The 21929-nt window shown below is 47.3% G+C and overlaps 1 protein-coding gene across 1 annotated transcript in view; it reads right to left on the bottom strand.

Moving 5' to 3' along the window:
- The window catches only part of SLC12A3 (solute carrier family 12 member 3), a 231757-nt gene that overhangs the window by 144579 nt on the left and 65249 nt on the right, over positions 1-21929 (bottom strand). Inside the window, exon 7 of the mRNA XM_086947698.1 lies at positions 19533-19644. Within this exon, the coding sequence (XP_086803824.1) occupies positions 19533-19644 (112 nt within the window). The remainder of the gene's footprint in view (positions 1-19532; positions 19645-21929) is intronic.

Genomic DNA, 21929 nt, shown 5'->3' with positions numbered 1-21929 from the left:
TTTGGATGGGGCGTGGCGTGTTTGGAAAGCTTGCGCAAAGGCTTTTAACATTTCCAAGGTTAACCCATATCTACATATATGTAACTCAAGCCTTTTCACACAGCTGGGTGTAGATAGGACCTTGAAGGATTAGAGGGGGTTGGGGATTAAGACACTGGGGGATATTATGGAGGGAGATGGGGTAGTGAGCTTTGATGCCCTGCAGTATAGATTTGGAATTCCATCTAACCATTGGTTCTTGTATGGCCAAATTATACGGTCCTTGAAGGCGTTAAGACCCAAACCGTCGCCTCCGGCTAATATCCCCCTACTGGAATTGCTGGCTAAGGGCTGTAAGGAGATAAAGATTATATATAATCTTCTTCTTATAGGAATTCAAGATGACTTGGAAAAGATAGAATCAGCCTGGGCCATGAAACTGGGGAATCCCGATGTTGATGTCGACCTTGCTCTATATTTGAATAAAAAGATTTTTCGGGCCTCAAACCTGCGGGCCCAGCACTATAAACAGTGTTTAACCTCTATTATACGCCGGCTAAATTATTTGCTTGGGGGGGTCAGGGAAGATGATAGATGTCAAAACAATAAGGAAAGGACCTGCACAGCTGGATAGTTCAATAGTTTTATCGCAGTGTGGATTTGTAGCGTGCCAACAGGATCTAACGCTGTCTGTGCCTCACAGCGGTCAACTGTAAACTAATGCAAAGCTCCCCCCACTCGGAAGGAGACACCCTGTTGCACAGCATGAAACATAGACTATGAGTCTATAGACAGTTCATCAAAATTCATTCCATCTCATGTTGGGGTTCCAAAATGTTTAATGTTTCATCAAAAGTTCAAAATAATTCAAAGTTCAAGTATTTCATCCAACGTCAACATAATCCAATCATATAACTTCCCCAATGCATTTCGGGCTGATGACTGAGCCCTTCCTCAGGGGGTTACTCTACAAAAAAGGAACAAATCATAGTATCACTATTTCAGTCTCAACTTGTATCTATACAGTTACCCAGTAAAATCATTAACTGCATGAAACCAAGATTACATGAAAGGCAGTGTGTTCAAAACTGAGATTATCTCACCAATGTAATGAACAAACTCTTAAAAAACCGAGTAAACAATTAACTCCATGTGTGAATCCAAAACGTGCCTAAAAGATATCCATGCATGACTTGTAAAGACTTGCGTGAAGTTTATCCCGCTCACCAAACCGTGCAACATCTACAATACCGGTATAAAACAATAACGCTCACGTGAGACCCATACTCACGGCTTGTTTTAGCGGTGTGCATCGCGTTATCTAAAGAGGTAAAAGAGCGTGTCAAAATTCGAGAAGGACAGAAGTGCCGAGAATATATCGCGGTCCCCGATGACGGGGTACTTACATGAAACGGTACTGTAACGGCGTGTAGTCGCCTCAGTGTCTGGAACCCCGGGGGTGTGTTTGCTCCTCAGCGCTTATACCACGGTGTGTTAGTATGTGGAAATGAAAAACGGACTCTCGTTCGAAAAAGTGAAAACGGGCTGGAATGAAAAAGTGTGGCCATATTGGATAAGGCAGTAAAGGAAAAAATAGTGCATCGAATAGAGTGTCAAGATTAGTGTGAAATGCGTGTGAACCCATAACTAGGTACAATCATTCATCATTTAGATACAACAACACTGTTGGAGACATATGTAAAGTTAAACAATGACATTACAGATAACACAAAAATTCAATCCGGTCATTGAGACCGTGTGGCTGCATCGTTGCCAGGTAGCGAATCCAGAAATTCTCTCTTTTGAGTAAAGTTTGTTTGTTATTGTGGGTGGGGTTGATTTGTTCTAATACCAAATATTTTAATTGGGCTACTGAGTGTTTTTGTTCAATGAAATGTGAAGCAACGGTAGATTTCAGGTTCCCCGTCCTGATGTTGCTTTTATGTTCAAGTAAACGAGTCCTGATCTTCCTTTCTGTGTGACCAATGTAACACTTGCCACACGGGCATTTAAGCATGTATATTAGATTAGCTGAGTTGCAAGTGGCATTCACTTTCAATTTTACCGGATGACCTTTCATGGGATGGCTGACAACATTGCCTGGAATACAGTTATTGCAGTTGCTGCAATTATAACAAGGTCGTAGACCTTTATATGTTGTTGGTTCACTTTGCTTGTTAGTGTTCTTCAAGATTTCTTTAAGGTTGCGTCCCCTGGTGTACGCAAACATTGGAGGTTCAGTGAAGATTCCTTGGAAGTCTGGCTCCAGACTCAACAATGGCCAGTGTTTGGGAATTATGTTCTTCAACCGGTTGCTCAGGATGCTATATTTAGAGACCACCACCATTCTGTCATTCACTGGTTTGACTGTGGTTTGCAACAGTTGCTCTCGTTTCATACCTCCAATGAGGTTAACTGCTGCATCTAAAGTTTGTTGTGGGTAACCACGGTTTTTAAACCTTTCAACCATATTGTTGACTTCCAGTTGACATCTTTCCTCCGAGGACACTATCCGTTTAACCCGCATCAGTTGGGATAATGGTAAATTACGTTTCAATCCAGGTCTGTGAAAACTCTGATGGTGCAACAGTGAGTTCCTGTCTGTGGGTTTTCGAAAGATAGTAGTATTCCACTTTCCATTGTCAGATTGTATCTCAACATCTAAAAAATGTATACATGCTTTATTCATGTTCCAAGTGAATTGGATTCGTTCGTTGATCCCATTCCAAGAGGTTAGAAAGTCTGTTAGTTCCAACTCTGTTCCTTTCCATAAGATGAAGATATCATCTATAAATCGCAAGAAAAGTTTGCCATGTTCGAGCCACGAGCTGTGGTTCAGGATGTGTGTTTCTTCAAACGCTTTCATTACAATGTTCGCGTAGGACGGCGCTGCACAATTTCCCATGGCTGTTCCATTCAACTGGTGAAACCATTGATTGAACACCGTGAAATAACTGTGAAACAGTGTAAAAATCATGAGTTCCATGATTAGGGTTTTCATGTCAGAATCCAAATCAGAGTTCGCCAATTCATGTTCAATGGCTGCTATGCCCATGTCATGTGGTATTGATGTGTAGAGTGAACAGACGTCCACCGTACACATCACTAAGTTTTCATCCACTGATGTTCTGGTAACTTCTTCCAACTTGACAAGGAAATCCGTTGTATCCCTGATGTGTGATCTGGTGTTAAGCACAAAAGGCTGGAGATATCTGTCCAGAAATTTGCCAATGTGTTCATGCATGGATCCCTTGGTGGATACTATCGGCCTGAATGGTGGTCTGGTAGGATGCTTGTGCATCTTAGGCAACATGTACAGAGTCGGTGGTTTAGGATTCTCTGGTGTCAGGTATCGTCGTGTTCGATCGTTAATAGTCCCATTCTCAAATGATTGTTTGATGATCTCAAGTAGTACTGTTAAGAATTCACCTGTTGGGTCAGCCCTCAGGGGGGCATAGGTGTTCGTGTCACTGGTATGTGCCACAACTTCTTCTTCGTAGAATTTAGCGTCCATGATGACTAGGGCGCCACCTTTATCTGCTGTCTGACAGACTATCGTAGGATTGTTGGCAATCTTTTGTAGAGTGTTCTTCTCAGCATTCGTTAGGTTCTCACGTCTTGCCTTGGCTTGAAATGGCATCTTCAGTAAATCAATTTTAAACATATTCTCAAACATGTCAATGATCTTGTGGCTTACTGGAGCCATGAACGTGCTGCGTGGTCTAAACCCTCGTAACAGGTCATCATCTGTGTCTGGTGGTGATACTGTGTTTTGAAAATAATGTCGCAATCTGATGTTTCGAACCAATTTAAACGTGCTCACCTCTAGTTCTAGCGTGTTAGTTTTGGTTGTTGGTACAAATGTCTGCCCTTTCTGTAATACTTGTAATTCTTCCTGTGACAAAACGGTAGAGGAAATGTTGATGACCAGATTGTCATGGGTGCTCACCTGCGACGGTAAGGTTTCTTGACTTTTGGCTGTTCTTTTTCTACCTCTGCGGGTTTTGCCCCGCCTGGGTCGGTAGGTTGGTTTTCACCCTCCTCTAAAAAATGCACCGTGGATGTAGAAGTGCTTGGTTGCTGTTCAGTTGGTGTCACTGTTGTTGTGACCCTGGTAGTTTTGGTTGTTCTGCTGTCGCCGTCTGAAGAGGATGTTTCATTCCCAGAGTAGGGATTGTAGGCACGATTAGGGCGTCGGCGGGCGTACACTTCTGCCCAAGTGTACACCTCGCCGAGCTTATAATCAATGGTGTCCCTCTTATATTTGCGTAACTTCCGTTCTTGAGTTTCTCATGAGTGTTTTTCGAGTTGAGTATTCACATCTTCCAACAATGTAGCCAATTCGATGGGATCCATGGCCTCGTCCAGTTCCGTCCTTATGGTCTTGATCTCTTTAGCTAATTCCTCAATAGATTTGGATAGTTCCTCCACTATCAACCGTATTAAATCTAGCGAACATTTGTTGAGGATAGCGAACCACCGCTCAACAAACTTCGCATTATTTTTACACAAAAGTGGTTTTAGGGGGACCCGTAGGCCCCGTGGGATCCGCTGGGCTCGATGGTACCGCACGAGTGTGCATGCATGTAATTTCTGGTTGCATTCCTTTTTTAATAAGTAGAGTAGTTGTTTTAAATTGCTCTCGGGGCTGCGAGTGTTGGCAGCAGCCGTAACTTCTTCCTGGATCATGCCATAAATTTTATCGGCGTCCCCCGCCGAGAAGGGGAAGGTGTCTGCCTTCAAATCAGTCATGCTGGATATACTATCGTAATTCATGTTTAAACCAAGGAGCGTGCCAAGTCCTGGGACAGAAAGGGTTGAATCAAAACAATAAGGAAAGGACCTGCACAGCTGGATAGTTCAATAGTTTTATCGCAGTGTGGATTTGTAGCGTGCCAACAGGATCTACTGCTGTCTGTGCCTCACAGCGGTCAACTGTAAACTAATGCAAAGCTCCCCCCACTCGGAAGGAGACACCCTGTTGCACAGCATGAAACATAGACTATGAGTCTATAGACAGTTCATCAAAATTCATTCCATCTCATGTTGGGGTTCCATAATGTTTAATGTTTCATCAAAAGTTCAAAATAATTCAAAGTTCAAGTATTTCATCCAACGTCAACATAATCCAATCATATAACTTCCCCAATGCATTTCGGGCTGATGACTGAGCCCTTCCTCAGGGGGTTACTCTACCAAAAAGGAACAAATCATAGTATCACTATATCAGTCTCAACTTGTATCTATACAGTTACCCAGTAAAATCATTAACTGCATGAAACCAAGATTACATGAAAGGCAGTGTGTTCAAAACTGAGATTATCTCACCAATGTAATGAACAAACTCTTAAAAAACCGAGTAAACAATTAACTCCATGTGTGAATCCAAAACGTGCCTAAAAGATATCCATGCATGACTTGTAAAGACTTGCGTGAAGTTTATCCCGCTCACCAAACCGTGCAACATCTACAATACCGGTATAAAACAATAACGCTCACGTGAGACCCATACTCACGGCTTGTTTTAGCGGTGTGCATCGCGTTATCTAAAGAGGTAAAAGAGGTAGAAAAAGAACAGCCAAAAGTCAAGAAACCTTACCGTCGCAGGTGAGCACCCATGACAATCTGGTCATCAACATTTCCTCTACCGTTTTGTCACAGGAAGAATTACAAGTATTACAGAAAGGGCAGACATTTGTACCAACAACCAAAACTAACACGCTAGAACTAGAGGTGAGCACGTTTAAATTGGTTCGAAACATCAGATTGCCACATTATTTTCAAAACACAGTATCACCACCAGACACAGATGATGACCTGTTACGAGGGCTTAGACCACGCAGCACGTTCATGGCTCCAGTAAGCCACAAGATCATTGACATGTTTGAGAATATGGTTAAAATTGATTTACTGAAGATGCCATTTCAAGCCAAGGCAAGACGTAAGAACATAACGAATGCTGAGAAGAACACTCTACAAAAGATTGCCAACAATCCTACGATAGTCTGTCAGACAGCAGATAAAGGTGGCGCCCTAGTCATCATGGACGCTAAATTCTACGAAGAAGAAGTTGTGGCACATACCAGTGACACGAACACCTATGCCCCCCTGAGGGCTGACCCAACAGGTGAATTCTTAACAGTACTACTTGAGATCATCAAACAATCATTTGAGAATGGGACTATTAATGATCGAACACGACGATACCTGACACCAGAGAATCCTAAACCACCGACTCTGTACATGTTGCCTAAGATGCACAAGCATCCTACCAGACCACCATTCAGGCCGATAGTATCCACCAAGGGATCCATGCATGAACACATTGGCAAATTTCTGGACAGATATCTCCAGCCTTTTGTGCTTAACACCAGATCACACATCAGGGATACAACGGATTTCCTTGTCAAGTTGGAAGAAGTTACCAGAACATCAGTGGATGAAAACTTAGTGATGTGTACGGTGGACGTCTGTTCACTCTACACATCAATACCACATGACATGGGCATAGCAGCCATTGAACATGAATTGGCGAACTCTGATTTGGATTCTGACATGAAAACACTAATCATGGAACTCATGATTTTTACACTGTTTCACAGTTATTTCACGGTGTTCAATCAATGGTTTCACCAGTTGAATGGAACAGCCATGGGAAATTGTGCAGCGCCGTCCTACGCGAACATTGTAATGAAAGCGTTTGAAGAAACACACATCCTGAACCACAGCTCGTGGCTCGAACATGGCAAACTTTTCTTGCGATTTATAGATGATATCTTCATCTTATGGAAAGGAACAGAGTTGGAACTAACAGACTTTCTAACCTCTTGGAATGGGATCAACGAACGAATCCAATTCACTTGGAACATGAATAAAGCATGTATACATTTTTTAGATGTTGAGATACAATCTGACAATGGAAAGTGGAATACTACTATCTTTCGAAAACCCACAGACAGGAACTCACTGTTGCACCATCAGAGTTTTCACAGACCTGGATTGAAACGTAATTTACCATTATCCCAACTGATGCGGGTTAAACGGATAGTGTCCTCGGAGGAAAGATGTCAACTGGAAGTCAACAATATGGTTGAAAGGTTTAAAAACCGTGGTTACCCACAACAAACTTTAGATGCAGCAGTTAACCTCATTGGAGGTATGAAACGAGAGCAACTGTTGCAAACCACAGTCAAACCAGTGAATGACAGAATGGTGGTGGTCTCTAAATATAGCATCCTGAGCAACCGGTTCAAGAACATAATTCTCAAACACTGGCCATTGTTGAGTCTGGAGCCAGACTTCCAAGGAATCTTCACTGAACCTCCAATGTTTGCGTACACCAGGGGACGCAACCTTAAAGAAATCTTGAAGAACACTAACAAGCAAAGTGAACCAACAACATATAAAGGTCTACGACCTTGTTATAATTGCAGCAACTGCAATAACTGTATTCCAGGCAATGTTGTCAGCCATCCCATGAAAGGTCATCCGGTAAAATTGAAAGTGAATGCCACTTGCAACTCAGCTAATCTAATATACATGCTTAAATGCCCGTGTGGCAAGTGTTACATTGGCCACACAGAAAGGAAGATCAGGACTCGTTTACTTGAACATAAAAGCAACATCAGGACGGGGAACCTGAAATCTACCGTTGCTTCACATTTCATTGAACAAAAACACTCAGTAGCCCAATTAAAATATTTGGTATTAGAACAAATCAACCCCACCCACAATAACAAACAAACTTTACTCAAAAGAGAGAATTTCTGGATTCGCTACCTGGCAACGATGCAGCCACACGGTCTCAATGACCGGATTGAATTTTTGTGTTATCTGTAATGTCATTGTTTAACTTTACATAGGTCTCCAACAGTGTTGTTGTATCTAAATGATGAACGATTGTACCTAGTTATGGGTTCACACGCATTTCACACTAATCTTGACACTCTATTCGATGCACTATTTTTTCCTTTACTGCCTTATCCAATATGGCCACACTTTTTCATTCCAGCCCGTTTTCACTTTTTCGAACGAGAGTCCGTTTTTCATTTCCACATACTAACACACCGTGGTATAAGCGCTGACGAGCAAACACACCCCCGGGGTTCCCGACACTGAGGCGACTACACGCCGTTACAGTCCCGTTTCATGTAAGTACCCCGTCATCCGGGACCGCGATATATTCTCGGCACTTCTGTCCTGCTCGAATTTTGACACGCTCTTTTACCTCTTTAGATAACGCGATGCACACCGCTAAAACAAGCCGTGAGTATGGGTCTCACGTGAGCGTTATTGTTTTATACCGGTATTGTAGATGTTGCACGGTTTGGTGAGCGGGATAAACTTCACGCAAGTCTTTACAAGTCATGCATGGATATCTTTTAGGCACGTTTTGGATTCACACATGGAGTTAATTGTTTACTCGGTTTTTTAAGAGTTTGTTCATTACATTGGTGAGATAATCTCAGTTTTGAACACACTGCCTTTCATGTAATCTTGGTTTCATGCAGTTAATGATTTTACTGGGTAACTGTATAGATACAAGTTGAGACTGATATAGTGATACTATGATTTGTTCCTTTTTTGTAGAGTAACCCCCTGAGGAAGGGCTCAGTCATCAGCCCGAAATGCATTGGGGAAGTTATATGATTGGATTATGTTGACGTTGGATGAAATACTTGAACTTTGAATTATTTTGAACTTTTGATGAAACATTAAACATTTTGGAACCCCAACATGAGATGGAATGAATTTTGATGAACTGTCTATAGACTCATAGTCTATGTTTCATGCTGTGCAACAGGGTGTCTCCTTCCGAGTGGGGGGAGCTTTGCATTAGTTTAAAGATGATAGATGTCCCAGATGTAGGGTTGGACAAGCAGATCTACTGCATATGTTTTTCAACTGTAGTTTTGCTTGCCCCAGTTAGGTCTGAGATAGAGAAATTCTGGGAGGGGCTGCTAGGTCATAAGATCGATCTATCCCCTACCCTGATGTTACTGGGTACAGATTCAAACTTGAAGCTGGGAAAAGAAGAGAAGGCCCTGGTTTTTATCTCAGTGGCAGTGCTTCGGATTTTAATATCAGCGGGTTGGAAAGATTCTGTGGCTCCATCCTTTCAAATGTGGCTTTCCAGATTTCTCGGAATACATAATATGGAGTCCTGTCTATATGAACAGAAGGGTGTGAAAACTCGGGATTTTGGAAGAGGTATCTGGGCCCCTATTACAAAATGGAGGGAGGCAAAGCTACTTTAGACAGCAATGAGTTTTAAAATGTTTCAGGATACCATCAATGCTGGTTAAGATCAATTGTATTGTCCCTAATCTTTATTTATTTATTTATCAATGATCATATTTATTGTGCCTGTTGCTTCGGTTTTATATATAATGCTCTGATTAAATGAATTTTAATGTTTCTCTGTAATGCACCGACAAATCCCAATAAAAATATAAAAAAATATTTAAAAAAGACCATGGCCTGGCAATGGAGACGGGAAGCTCTCTTGGTGAAAGGGGCTCCACTTGGCGTGCACCTCAACATCCAACAAAGTGAGTGCTCTGCTAGGAAACAACCTTTCAAGTGACGCATGAGTCTCCTGAGCAAGGAAGCAGGTCATGTCAGTCAGGAGTGAATAATAGGGAATGTGAGGCACAGAGGTGCTGCATAACGCACTTGTGACACTACGCCAATGCAAATTGCTCCAACATCTAGTGACTAGTCAAATACAAAGCCTACAAAATAAACGGATGGGCACAGATAGAAACAAGGAATCAAGCTGGAAATACTGCAGAGGAGGGACATGTCTTCCGCTAGATGCTTGTGCGGCTGTTCCTTCACAAGTTACTCTACACCTTCACCATCTTCAGTCCTTGCTTTCATATTAGTCTTTTATGTTTACTTTGGTCTTTCCTGGCACTACTCTGATGGCTTCTTTTTATGTTCAAACCGTTGCTTCATTTCTCCAGTGAAATCTTTTTTTTAATTCTCTTTCAATGTCTCCCTTCCCTTCTGGAAACCAGCTATCTCTTACTCTATGCCCTTTACTAATTTCCATATGCATTGAATTTAGGTGTCTCTGGAATTTTATTTCAAAATCGGAGGCTCTACTAGGCAGTCTCTCTTCTTCGCTCATTTTGTACAACACTTAAAAGAACACTACAACTCTCATAATCTAGCTCCCTTGGGCAGGAAGTTATCAACACAAATAAAAGACTGCCCCACCTTTAAATAGCAATAGTCCACACACCATTTCCTCTTTGCTTGATTCTAGAGATAAGTGCATTGCAAAACACTGTTTGCTAGCATTGCATTGTGATTTATTATAGATTCATTATGTTTCTTATTTGGGTTTTTTAAACTAAAGTTTCGATTTCTTTAGATCAATTTCACACAGGTGCTGGCCTTCTGGGCTCTGTAGGAAATTGTTACTATGTTGTGGATTAGGGCAATTTCACAGGGTCATTGAAATGCTTTTCAAGATCTGTGAATGAGATTGTTACTTAGTGTCAGCATAGGGTTGGTTTGTTTTTTAAGTTTCACTTTGTGTTCTTGCAAGGCTCACATGTGAATAATTACATTGTAGCAGAGTAGGGTCGCTTGGGAGTTTTGTCTACTTCAGTGAACTATAACTGGTGAATTTATGTTTTTTTTTGTTTTACAATACAACGCTTTTACTGATATTTTCACCAACTATAACTTCACTTTGTCTTGTAAGAATACTTTTTGCATTGTTGACTACATGTGGGGAATCAAACAGACATGGGTGGGCAAGAACCTGCTGTTAACCCTGTTAAAAAAACCCTACTATGGACAGCCTTTGCCCTGTATTGAGCCTTTCGCGGGTAACTGACCTCTTGTGGGCAATGAACCAGACATGGGTAGGACTGCAGCAGACGCTACCCTGTGCAGAACCCCTCCACGGAGAGCCCAAGTTCTCTAGACACCCAGGACACCTTAGGTGATGAAAGCCCTACAAAGCATAGACTTCACACTGCACCAAATACTTTGCAGATAGCAGTCGTTTTATGGGCAATCAAGCACACATTTTTTTTTGAAAATCTGTTTATTAGCATAGTAATTGGAGCAGTTACATACATATTTGGGCATAGCAATAATCAGAATGTCACAATCATATGTCTGCTCAGTATTTACAGGTGCTTAGTATCATTGATTTTTCAGTTTTGTGCAGAACCATTGCAACTGAACAGTCCCTTAACCTACCCACCCCCTCCCCCACCCGCAAAGGTCCCTCCCGGCACTCTACAAACATGCGTATAATTGCGATATTTACATCCTGGTCATTAGGTGCTCCGTATAGTACAGTGTATTTTTTTTTGTTGTTGTGGTGTTCGTTTTTCCCCACACACTTGGGCAGGCTGGGATAGAATCCCCAATGGTACGGGGTTCGCCGTACCTCAGCACAGTGCACCTTATATCGTGAATGTCCTGAGGGGTTGGGCCCAATCAGCCCGTGTGTATTGAGGTATCCGTATCTCCTCCGCCCTCCTCCTCCCCAGCCCCAAAGGTCCCCAGCACAGTGAACCAGTCTAGGGAGATCAGTGTTTTCCTGAGACCTCTGTGTTCCTCTGGCTGCAGCGCCTCGCCTTCTGCCTTGCCCCACCTTATTACCTCTGCTTTCCATAAATCCGGGTCAGGGGGTCTGGGGGATTTCCACCTCATTGTGATTGCTCGCTTCGCTAGTAATAGGGCTAGGTCTGTGAAACGTGTCGCCACGGTCCTACTGCGTGTCGACGGTCCCAGGCCTAATAGTGTATGTTCTATGGTGAGCGATTGGGACAGGGTGCCAGCACTCTCAAGCGTGTCAGCGATGGTGGCCCAGTAATGGCCTAACTTGGGGCATTGCCATAGCATATGTAGCAGTGATGCGTCGTCAGCGTCGCACCGGGGGCAGTTGCTACTTGCGTCGGGGAACATCATGTGTAGGCGATGCGGGGTCAGGTAGGCCCTATGTAGTAACATCAGCTGGATAAACTTGTATTTGGGGTTTCTGGCCACCTTTTTGGGAAACTGGAGGATGCGTTCCCATTCATTGTCTCGCAGTGGCCTACCAATGTCCCCTTCCCATGCTGCTCTGAGTGGTGTTAGCGGGACCGCCCTTCCGGTTTTTATGCTAGCCGTGAGCCATTTGGTTAAGTGGCCGCCCGTGCCCATAAGGTAGTGCATCGTCATCAGGGGGTTAGTAGTTGGCTCCTGTCCATCAGGCGCCCAGGTGTGCGTTATATAGTGACGAAGGCCTGCGTGCAAAAGGAATGAGCCTCTAGGAACGCTATGCACAGTCCTGAAATCCGTAAAGGACAGTAGGTGCCCCTCCACGAATAGGTCTCCCACATGCGTCACACCTGCGTCCTGCCACGGCGTTAGCCTGTTTGTCGTGAGCATGCCCGAGCCCAGCGGGATGCCCAGAAGCGGGATCGTAGGGGCATACGATGACACGGGGGAAGTGTATTTCACTGCCTTCCGCCAATATGTCACCGCCAGCCGGAGGAGTGGCGGGGCATCTCTCGGTATGTTCGAATGGGGTAGGAGCAACTTGTGCACGTCCCCTCTTCCATGTTCCCTCTCTGTTACGTTGATCTCGTGAAGGTTGCGGCCCGCCACCCAGTAGGCTAGCCATTGTAGCTGGCACGCATAGTTGTATGCCCTAAAGTCTGGGAGGCCCATACCACCGGAGCCTGAGGGGAGCTGCAGCTTAGCGAGGCCAATACGTCTGCGCCCGTGTCCCCATACAAGTTCTGTAAGGAGTGTGTTGAGGTGTTTAAATGTGGCAACTGGGATCAGGAATGGCAGGTTGGTGAGGTGGTAAACAAGGCGAGGGAGCATTACCATTTTGGAAATGGCCACTCTGCCAGCAACAGAGAGGGGTAGTGTCAGCCAGAATTGGATTTGTGACTTCAGTGCTCTCAAGGTCCTGCCAAGGTTGCCGTCGATCATCATGTCAGCTTCCCTGTAGATGTGCATCCCTAGATACCGGAAGGTGGTTTCTGCTATCTGGAACTCGTGTGGGGCGAAGGGTAGGGGAGCGGAAGAGTCTGTATTCCCGAAGGTGAATCCATAAGACTTGGGCTCGCTTATGGTAAGGCCTGAGATATCCCGGAAGTTCTCGAATATTTGGGGTATGGGGCCCATGTCGCCCCGCAGGTCCCAAAGGTACAATATGATGTCGTCGGCATAGGCGGACACAATATGTGCCGTCCCATGTCTCAGGATACCATAACGGGGGGCCAGTGCCCTGAGCCTGCAAAGCAACGGTTCGAGGGCGAGGATAAACAGGAGAGGGGAGAGTGGGCAACCCTGTCGGGTGCCTCTGGCTATAGCTATAGTTCCCGAAATGTGCCTGGAAGTGTGCACTCTCGCTGTAGGGAGAGTGTACAAAAGCCTGACCCAGGCAACGAATTCGGGCGGAATCCCGAATTTTAGGAGTGTGGCAAACATGTAGTCCCATCTAAGGGAGTCAAATGCCTGCCTCAAATCCAGTGATATGCAGCCCTCTGGGTCCGCGTCTGCCCCGTTTCCTAACATCAGTTGGGCTAAGCGTCTGAGATTCATGGCCGTGCTCCGGCCCGGCACAAAACCACATTGGTCGGGATGGATCAACTGCGGTATACATTGTATTAGTCTCGTCGCCAGTACTTTGCTCAAGATCTTCGAATCAGTATTCAGGAGGGACAGGGGTCTGTAGTCGGCCAGCTGCAGCCCGCTTTTGCCTGGTTTTAAGAGGGATGTGATCAACGCTTGCATAGATGATTGTGGTAGGGAGGCCGACGGTAAGGCTTCCAAATAGAGAGCATGCAAACGCGGGGCCAGGAGATCTATGAATGCTGTATAGAATTCGGCCGGGAGGCCGTCAGTTCCAGGGACCTTGTTCCTAGGGAGTGTTCGTATCGCCTGCCTAATTTCCGCTAGTGAGATGTTGCGCTGTAGATCTTTGCTTTGCATGTCGGTGAGTCGGGGCAGGACCAGTTCCCCCATGAAGGTCTCATAAGTGAACTCCGACTGTGGCGGTGGGGGGCTATACAGCGTGGTATAATAGTCTTTGAACGCCGTATTAATCCCTATTTGGGTGGTGGCCGGGTTACCTGTTTGGTCCAGTATTTCTAAGATTGGGTGGCAAGGTGGGGAGTCTTGCAGGAGTCGGGCCAGAAGGGTGCCAGCTCGGTCTGCCTGTGTATGCTGCCTATTCGTGTGTTCTCTGTAGTCTATGAGCCGCAAGTCCTCTAGTAGCTCTGCGTGTCTAATGTGAGCCTCCTGTAATGGTGTGAAGTGTGTATTAGTGCCCGCCGCCTCACTCTCTAGGGATGCTAGGGAACCCTCCACTTCGCTTAATTGACTGATGACCTCTCTCTTTCTACCCACTCGGGCTGCCATCGCCTCCCCCCTTAGGCAGACTTTAAATGCGTCCCATTCGATCTGCCGGGTGCTGGCTGTGTTCGCATTTGTGATGAAGTAGGTGTCTATAGCGTCGGATAGGGACGATCGGAAGACTGTGTCTTCAAGTAGGTCGGGGGGTAGTCTCCAGGCCGGGATAGGGGGCAGCAGCTTGCCCCACTGCCAGGTGAGCTCAACGGGGTTGTGGTCGGACAGGGTTTTCCCCATGTGTTGGGTTTGGACAATGGAGGTCGTCAGGGAGCGGGAGCAGAAGATATGGTCAATCCTGGTGTGGAGCTGGTGGGGCGGGGAGAAAAAGGTATATTCCCTCTCCTGTGGATGTGTGCTGCGCCATGCGTCTGCTAAATCCCAGCCCTCAGCCCAGCGTGTCAGAGCGCCCGCCTGTTTCCTGCTCTCAGTGGCCAATAGGGGGGGGGGGGGGGGGGGGGGGGGGGTGGGACCTATCCAAAGTAAGATCGAGTACAGCATTGAAATCCCCGCCAATGATCCACCGATGGTCAGCCCAAGCAGCAAGTATCCCATTTAAAGTTAGCAGAAATTCCGACTGGCCTGTGTTCGGTGAGTACACACAACCTAGTACAAGGGCATCCCAATCCAGTAAACCCCGCACAAATACATATCGCCCCTCCTTATCAATCTTTTGTTCTAACGCCTTGAAGGGGACAGAGTTGCGAAGCCAGATCGCCGCCCCCCTGGAGAACGTAGAATAGGAGGTTGCAAAGAGCTGTCCTCGCCATTTTTTGCGCATCTTTACGTTTTCAGCATTGTTCAAATGTGTCTCTTGTAGACAAGCTATCTGTGTCCCTCTACGGTTAAGTTGTGCTAAAATTCTGTGGCGTTTGTGTACCGAGCCCAGTCCCCTCACATTCCAGGTGCACAAATGATAGGCATTAAGAGGTCCCATAACCTTCCGTGCGTGGTGGTAGAGCGGAGCTCATGAATGACCATGTCAGGTTCGTCGTGGTATTAGGTGAGAGTGCCCCGTGAACGTATATCCCCTTATCTAAAAGGTCCCCAGGCCATCGGGCTCGGGAGCCAAACAAGGGTGCCCAACGCGGGCACAAGTCAATGTGTTCCATATTCAGAACGGGGGGAGTAGGCCTCCGTTGACTGTCTCTTGATATCCCGCTCTGGCATGGTAGCCCTTGACAGGGTGTGCCCCTCTGCAACCCACCAGTTATGAGAAAGGGGGGTTGGTCATACGTTACCACCCGGAGAGGACCAATCGTGTCGCCAATCAGAACTCCGCTGCCATCTGAGCTGTGATCTTGGGGAACAGTTGCAGACTGTCCACCGACTCGGAAACCTCAGTGTGGGTGTCGGTGGTGACGGTGATCCTGTCCCCGGTTGCTCCCGCGTCGTGGGCGGCCAGTGCTTCCTCTGTTAGTCGCATTTGTGGTGCTTGAGACTGGCCTGCTGCCTGGTCCCCCGGCGGTTGGGTATTCACTGGCGCGCTTCGTGGGGAGTGTTAGTTGGAGGTGGAAGGATTGTCTCGTTGGCCCTGCGAGGACCTGTGACCCCCCCTGTGGTCATTCGCAAGTGGGTCTTGGGAGGCCGGCGGGGTGAGTGTGACTTCCATCCATTCCTCCGCCTATTCCGGCGAGTCGAAGAAGTGGGATTTGTTTCCGTGCAGTATCTTAAGCCTTGCAGGGAATAAGAGTGCATATTTCATATCCCTGTCTCTGAGTTTGCGCTTCACCCCCATGAAAGTGGACCTGGCTCTTTGCACTGTGGGCGTGAAATCGGGGTACACCGATATGTTTTTGTCTTCGAAGCGTATAGGCGCCTTCTCCCTTGCCGCTCTTAGAACAGTGTCTCGATCTTTGTAGTGGAGCAGGCGCGCAATCAGTGGTCGAGGGGGCGCCCCCGGTTGCGGGGGACGCGATGGCATCCTGTGCGCTCGTTCCACACTGTACAGGGCCGTAAGGTCTTCCTGGCCCACCAAGTTCCGGAGCCAGTCCTCCACAAATTGGGTGGGATCCCTCCCCTCGCTTCTCTCCAGAATACCCAGGATGCGGACGTTGTTGCGGCGGGCACGTCCTTCCACGTCGTCCACCCTGCCCCATAGCTGTTTAAGCTGTTTCTCCACGGTCTCCAGTTTCGCGGAGTGCTCCGTCTGCTGGGGTATAAGGTCACTCAGCGCTATCTTCTGTTCCGAGACCCGCTCCGCCAACTTGTTATGGTCAGCCCGCAGTAGGGATAGGCCAGTCGCCATGCTGTCTATGCGTGATTCTAACGCCTCGCGTGTGGCGCGTATTTCGTTATGGATGAGGTCCAACTTGGCGTCCTGGGATCCCTTTCCAGTTGGCGGGATGATGTCCGCGTTCGAGGAGGCCAGTGAGTCTTCGGAGCCCGTGGACTGCATGTCTGCTGTAGCGCCCTGGCCCTGGTTCCTGCCCCTGTTCCTACCCATTGACCTGGTATGCAGGGCGACGCCGGGGCAGCCGCAGCCGCCGATCTCTCCCTCCACACGTGTCCACGCAGAGGTGCCGGGCTGTGATGTCAGAGTGTTCAGGATCCGCTGGTTGCAGGCTATCGTGGCGTAGTCCTCAGGTTTAGCCAGGAAGTATGGTGGTCAGTGCCTGCAAGGATGGCGTTTGCCGACTGGTCGCGGCGTTGTCATAGGGCGGAGTGGTGGCCCACTCGTGGTCCTGTTAGTCGGTAGCGGCCTGGCCGTGTAAAGTGTAGGGGGGAGTCCATGAGCTGTAGGTCACGACGAGGAGGGATCTCTAGTAGCCGGGAACGCGGTTAGCGCCGGGCTCACAGTGTGGCATCAGGGCTCTGCAGCGTGCGTCTTCTTCCTCCCGCGTGTGCCCGGCCACCCCAGCGCTGGTATGTAAGGAAGCTGGCCCCACCGCAATATGGGCGTGTACTGACCGTGAGTGCGTGCTGCCCTGGGTCTCCCACTGCGTGCTGTCCTCCGTCGCCGGAGTCTGGGGTGAGCAGGCTGCCAAGATCAGAGTCCCGGGGGCCGGGACCCGGCCCCGGGGTACAAGCAAAATGGCGCCGGCAGGATCACCCAGATGCCGGCCGCCCAGCGCCCCTCAGCGCGATGTGCAGGGAGCGGACTTGAGTCCGATGTGCCTACGGCGGGTCCCGCGCCCTTCCAGACCCGTCCTCCTCACCGGTGGGGTCGAGGGCGCAGGCGCAGCAGCCGGGCTTAGGCAGGTGGCGGCAGGTCCGGAGTCCCGGGCCGTCCAGCGGGTCCCACAGCGGGGGAGGCCAGCGGGTGTTCAGCAGCCTGGAGGAGGAAGCTGCTAGGCTACAGGCGGGGTGGGGGGACCCCTCCGCGTGTCCCGATATCGCGGGGAGAATTCCGCCGCACCCCAGGTCCGGGGGTCCGCCTGGAGCAAGTCGGCAACGCGGGGCAGGGCAGGCAGGTCATAAATCGAGGCCGAGGCCTCACTCTGGTCTTCAGGCCGCAACAGGCTCCACAGCCACGGTGCTTCACCGGTGAGGTCCGGGGGGGAGCAGCACCCCTCCGCTGTACGCCGTTCGCTCCCGGGGCTTCTGCACACCGTGTGTAGGTGGGTTGCCTGTCAGGATTGCAGGATAACTGGCTAGTATTGCGGGCTAAGGACGGAGCTCCGGAGCTACACGTCCACCATGCTCGGCACTTGGCCACGCCCCCCCCCAATCAAGCACACATGATTGGGCAAATACCTAGTGGCTACAGTCTTCACTCCTATGCACAACTCCTCATGGAGAGCCCACTCCATCTAGACACTCAAGGCCCCTTAGGAGTAAGCACTTACTGCGTACAACCTTAGCCCTACAGCAAAACCTTTACAGATAGACAATCTCTTGTCGGCAATCAATGCAATATAGATATATACACACACATCAGTTGATACCACTGCATTGGGCAGAAAAGGCATGCATGGTGAAGCCATGCATGGTATTACAATGCACTATAGATGTCAATGCACTGTAATGCCTGGTTATACTAAAGGGGTTCTGCCCACATCACCCTCCCATACCGGAGCAAGGGTCATCAAAGGTCATCAAAAAGATGAGAAAGTAGAAAAAACGGTACTAAGGGATTAATTTCACATTTAATGTTATGACCCAAGAAATAATTAATTATCTTGTTCTTTACAACTTAATGTAGACAAATCCTACTAACCATAGTTTATAAGGACATATAAACGTATCACAAGAGAAAGTGGCACACAAAATTAATCCAAAAAATAACACAAACAAAATTATATCTAAATAATCCTACTATACACAGTACATTCATTCTTTACAATACATATATACAACAAATACAATATATATACAATGCACTGTAATGGCCACAGAGTAAAGCATTGTAACATTAATATTCATGAGAACCTTTGGAGGAAATATGCTTCAAAATTAAGGAGCAAGTTACTGGAATGGACTACCAGAAGTAGGGCAATTTGATAATGTTGTCAAGTTTAACAATAATTGAAAGAAATGTTAGTCCAGCATGGAATGAGCATGAGTGCCTGAAGACTGTGAGATTTGCTAAAGGTAAACTAGAGATCTGAGTGTCTATTCTCATGACCAACAGTTCCAGGATGGGAACCAAAAGAGTAACCATATCATTAACCAGAATTTGAAGCTATTTCTATTCTCTATGTCCTGTTGAGTAGTGCTCTTTGTTTTCTGGTATAGAGATTCTCTGTATCACTGCTCTTTGCTTAACACCTCCGCTGCGGCGGCTATTCCGCCGCAGCGCTAACGGTCGCGGGGGGCACGCGGCTCACCTGCGCTGGTGACAGAACCGTTCCGTCACGGCTCGCGGGTGAGCTGTGCTTGTGACGGCACGGTTCCGTCAGGGCCCCGCCCGCTTAATAAAACGCGCCGCGCAGGCGCGTAATCAGCGCCGCGCAGGCGCGGCGGCCGGGCCGTGACGGAACCGTTCTGTCATGAGCACAGCCCACCCGAGGGCATGACGGAACCGTTCCGTCAGTAGCGTCGAAGGAGTTAAAGTCCATTCGTAAATTGATTAGAAGAGTTGTTATGAGCAAATAGAATACAAACATTTTGTTCATTATTGACTCTCCCTCCGGTGCTTGTGAAAAATGTTGCTGGAGGAGTTAAAGAGAAGAGGCTGTGTCCATGTTTTGGCCATGAAACTGATATACTTAGCTTCCAGCTTAGAGACACTGTACCTTTGTAATTGAAGAAACCCTTGGACTGCTTGTCCTCTGATGCAGGAATGACTGTCCCCACCAAATAGTTAGCAAAGGAAATCATGATAACAATGAAGAAGAGAACCTGTGCCTGGAAGATCAAAAAAGTTTAGTCAGAATGGAAAAAACATGATTTGGTGCAACAGTATGCTATTTACAAAGTGCCACTGCACTTTTATGCACTAATGTGACCAACACTGCCAAACAAATGGTATTTGCACTTGTTTTATCACTTTCGCCCATTAGGAGTTGAACACAAACTGTGCTCTCTCTTGTATTGCTCTGGCATTTACCACTACCTAAAAGCTGTTAGCAACTTCTTATGCAAAACAATATAAATATTATATTAATCAAAATTAATAAATCTATCAATCTATCTTAGACCTGTGTTTTTCTTGGTGAGACAAAATTTGCATTGCACCTAATCCCACATTTTAAACACTGAGTGTGCTTGACTGTCATCAACTGGCTTCAGTCTGTATTTGACTGCCACGCATTATGCTTACAATTTTTGAGACACAGGATGTAATTAATTATTTCCATACGGCAGGCCTTTGTGGCAAAAGCAAACAGCACCACAGAAGAACCGGGAAGTTGGCCACCTTATTATGCCTGAAAGCAATTAACTTTCAGACGTGGAATATATACGTACCCACAAATCAACTAAAGTTATTGTCACAGGCTCAATGTGGCAAATGCGACTACATGTTTCCATACATAGAAGGAGCTACCAGAGGAGACATGTTTGTAAAATTCCCTTTTAAGTTTTTCAAAATGTTGATAGGTATGTGTAGCATCGTGCTACAAATAACCACAGACGCTGGTTATAGTTTCACTGGAGCTTTTATTATCTGTGTCCAGCATTCACCCTGTCCCTACTCTAACTAACCTCATCCTGTCCTGACTCCTCCTCTTTCCTTCCACCCAGCTCGCTCCGCCCCCCCAACTACTAGACTGTTAACTCCATTACATCTCCCCTTTTCTTAATAAAACAAACAAACAAACAGTGCTTCAGTCCATCTCCACAATGAGTCTCTTTGGTGGCTGGATGTCACGACGTGGCCGCAACGACATGTTCCCAGTGGATGCACTCGGCACGGGCTCATTCTGCTGACCTCCGCCTTCTGGATCACCAAGGTCAGGTTCCTCAAGTGCAGGAGTGCCAGTCGGGCTCATCTCAGGTCCTTTTATGTCTCGCCGGCACCTCTTGAAGTGGGAGATGTTCCTGGTGATTCGGCGTTGTTCAGATTCCGCCATTAACATTGTGCCCTTCTGTTGGGTGACTAGCAGTGGCTCGTCACGGAATCGAGAGTCAGTCTTTCTCTGCTGCTCCTGTTTGACGAAGACATGGTCCCCTTCATGGAAGGAGGGAGACCTCGCTCTCCTTTTGGCATCGGCATATGACTTCATTCTGTCCTTGTTGTGCTTGTCAGTCACAGCCATTTCCTGGTGAATGTGGCTTGGCGATACCGCTTTCAAGGCACCTTCCCATGTCGGGATGCGGTTTCTCATCGGCCGTCCTAACATGAGGGTTGCAGGGCACTGTCCGGTGGTTGAGTGGGGAGTTGTCCGGTAAGCTCTGAGAACTTCATTCAGAGCGGCCTGCAGTTCTCTCTTCTCAGCAGTGGCTTGCTGAAATGTCTTTTTGATCGTGTCCATAAATCTTTCAATGGTGCCATTTGCTTGTGGCCAGAGTGGTGTGACTTTTTTGTGCTTGAAGTCCATGTGCTTTGCAAAGGCACTGAATTCATGTCCATTGAACGGGGGCCCATTGTCCGTCTTGACCTCTTTGGGGACACCCCAAGTTGCAAATACCTCATCGAGCACCTTGAGAGTGCAGGAGGTGCTTGTAGACGATATGATTTGTGCAATGGGAAATCGTGAATATTCATCGATTATGGCAACCACATATTTTCCAGACTGCAGCGGTCCATAAAAGTCCATGGCAATTTCTTGCCACACTCCACTGGGTAGGGTGGTCATTTGTAGTGGTGCCGGTGGATTACTTTTGCTGGTCAACTGGCAGAGGTGGCAATCCTTCAGTGTAGACTCTACCATTTGATCCAGAAAGGGGAACCAGACGCGTTCCAGTAGAGCTCGCTTCGTGGATACCACTCCTCTGTGGCCCTCATGGGCTAAGTTTATAACTCCCTGCCGTAATTGACTGGGGATGACAAGTCGTTGACCCCTCAGGATGACTCCATCGGTGGTGACCGACAGTTCATCGCAGACGTGCCGGAATGCTTGTATCTCTTTCCGGATTGTTGAGTCCGTGTCTTCTTCTTGCGGGTTATATCTCCATCTATTAGTTTGGATCCGGTGGAGCACCATTTGCAGGATGGTGTCTTGGGAGGTGACCTCCCGAATGACGTCCAT

This window comes from Lissotriton vulgaris, chromosome 12, assembly GCF_964263255.1.
Source record: "Lissotriton vulgaris chromosome 12, aLisVul1.2, whole genome shotgun sequence".
Taxonomy (NCBI): Eukaryota; Metazoa; Chordata; class Amphibia; order Caudata; family Salamandridae; genus Lissotriton; species Lissotriton vulgaris.
This window is presented reverse-complemented; position numbering and strand designations above follow the sequence as displayed.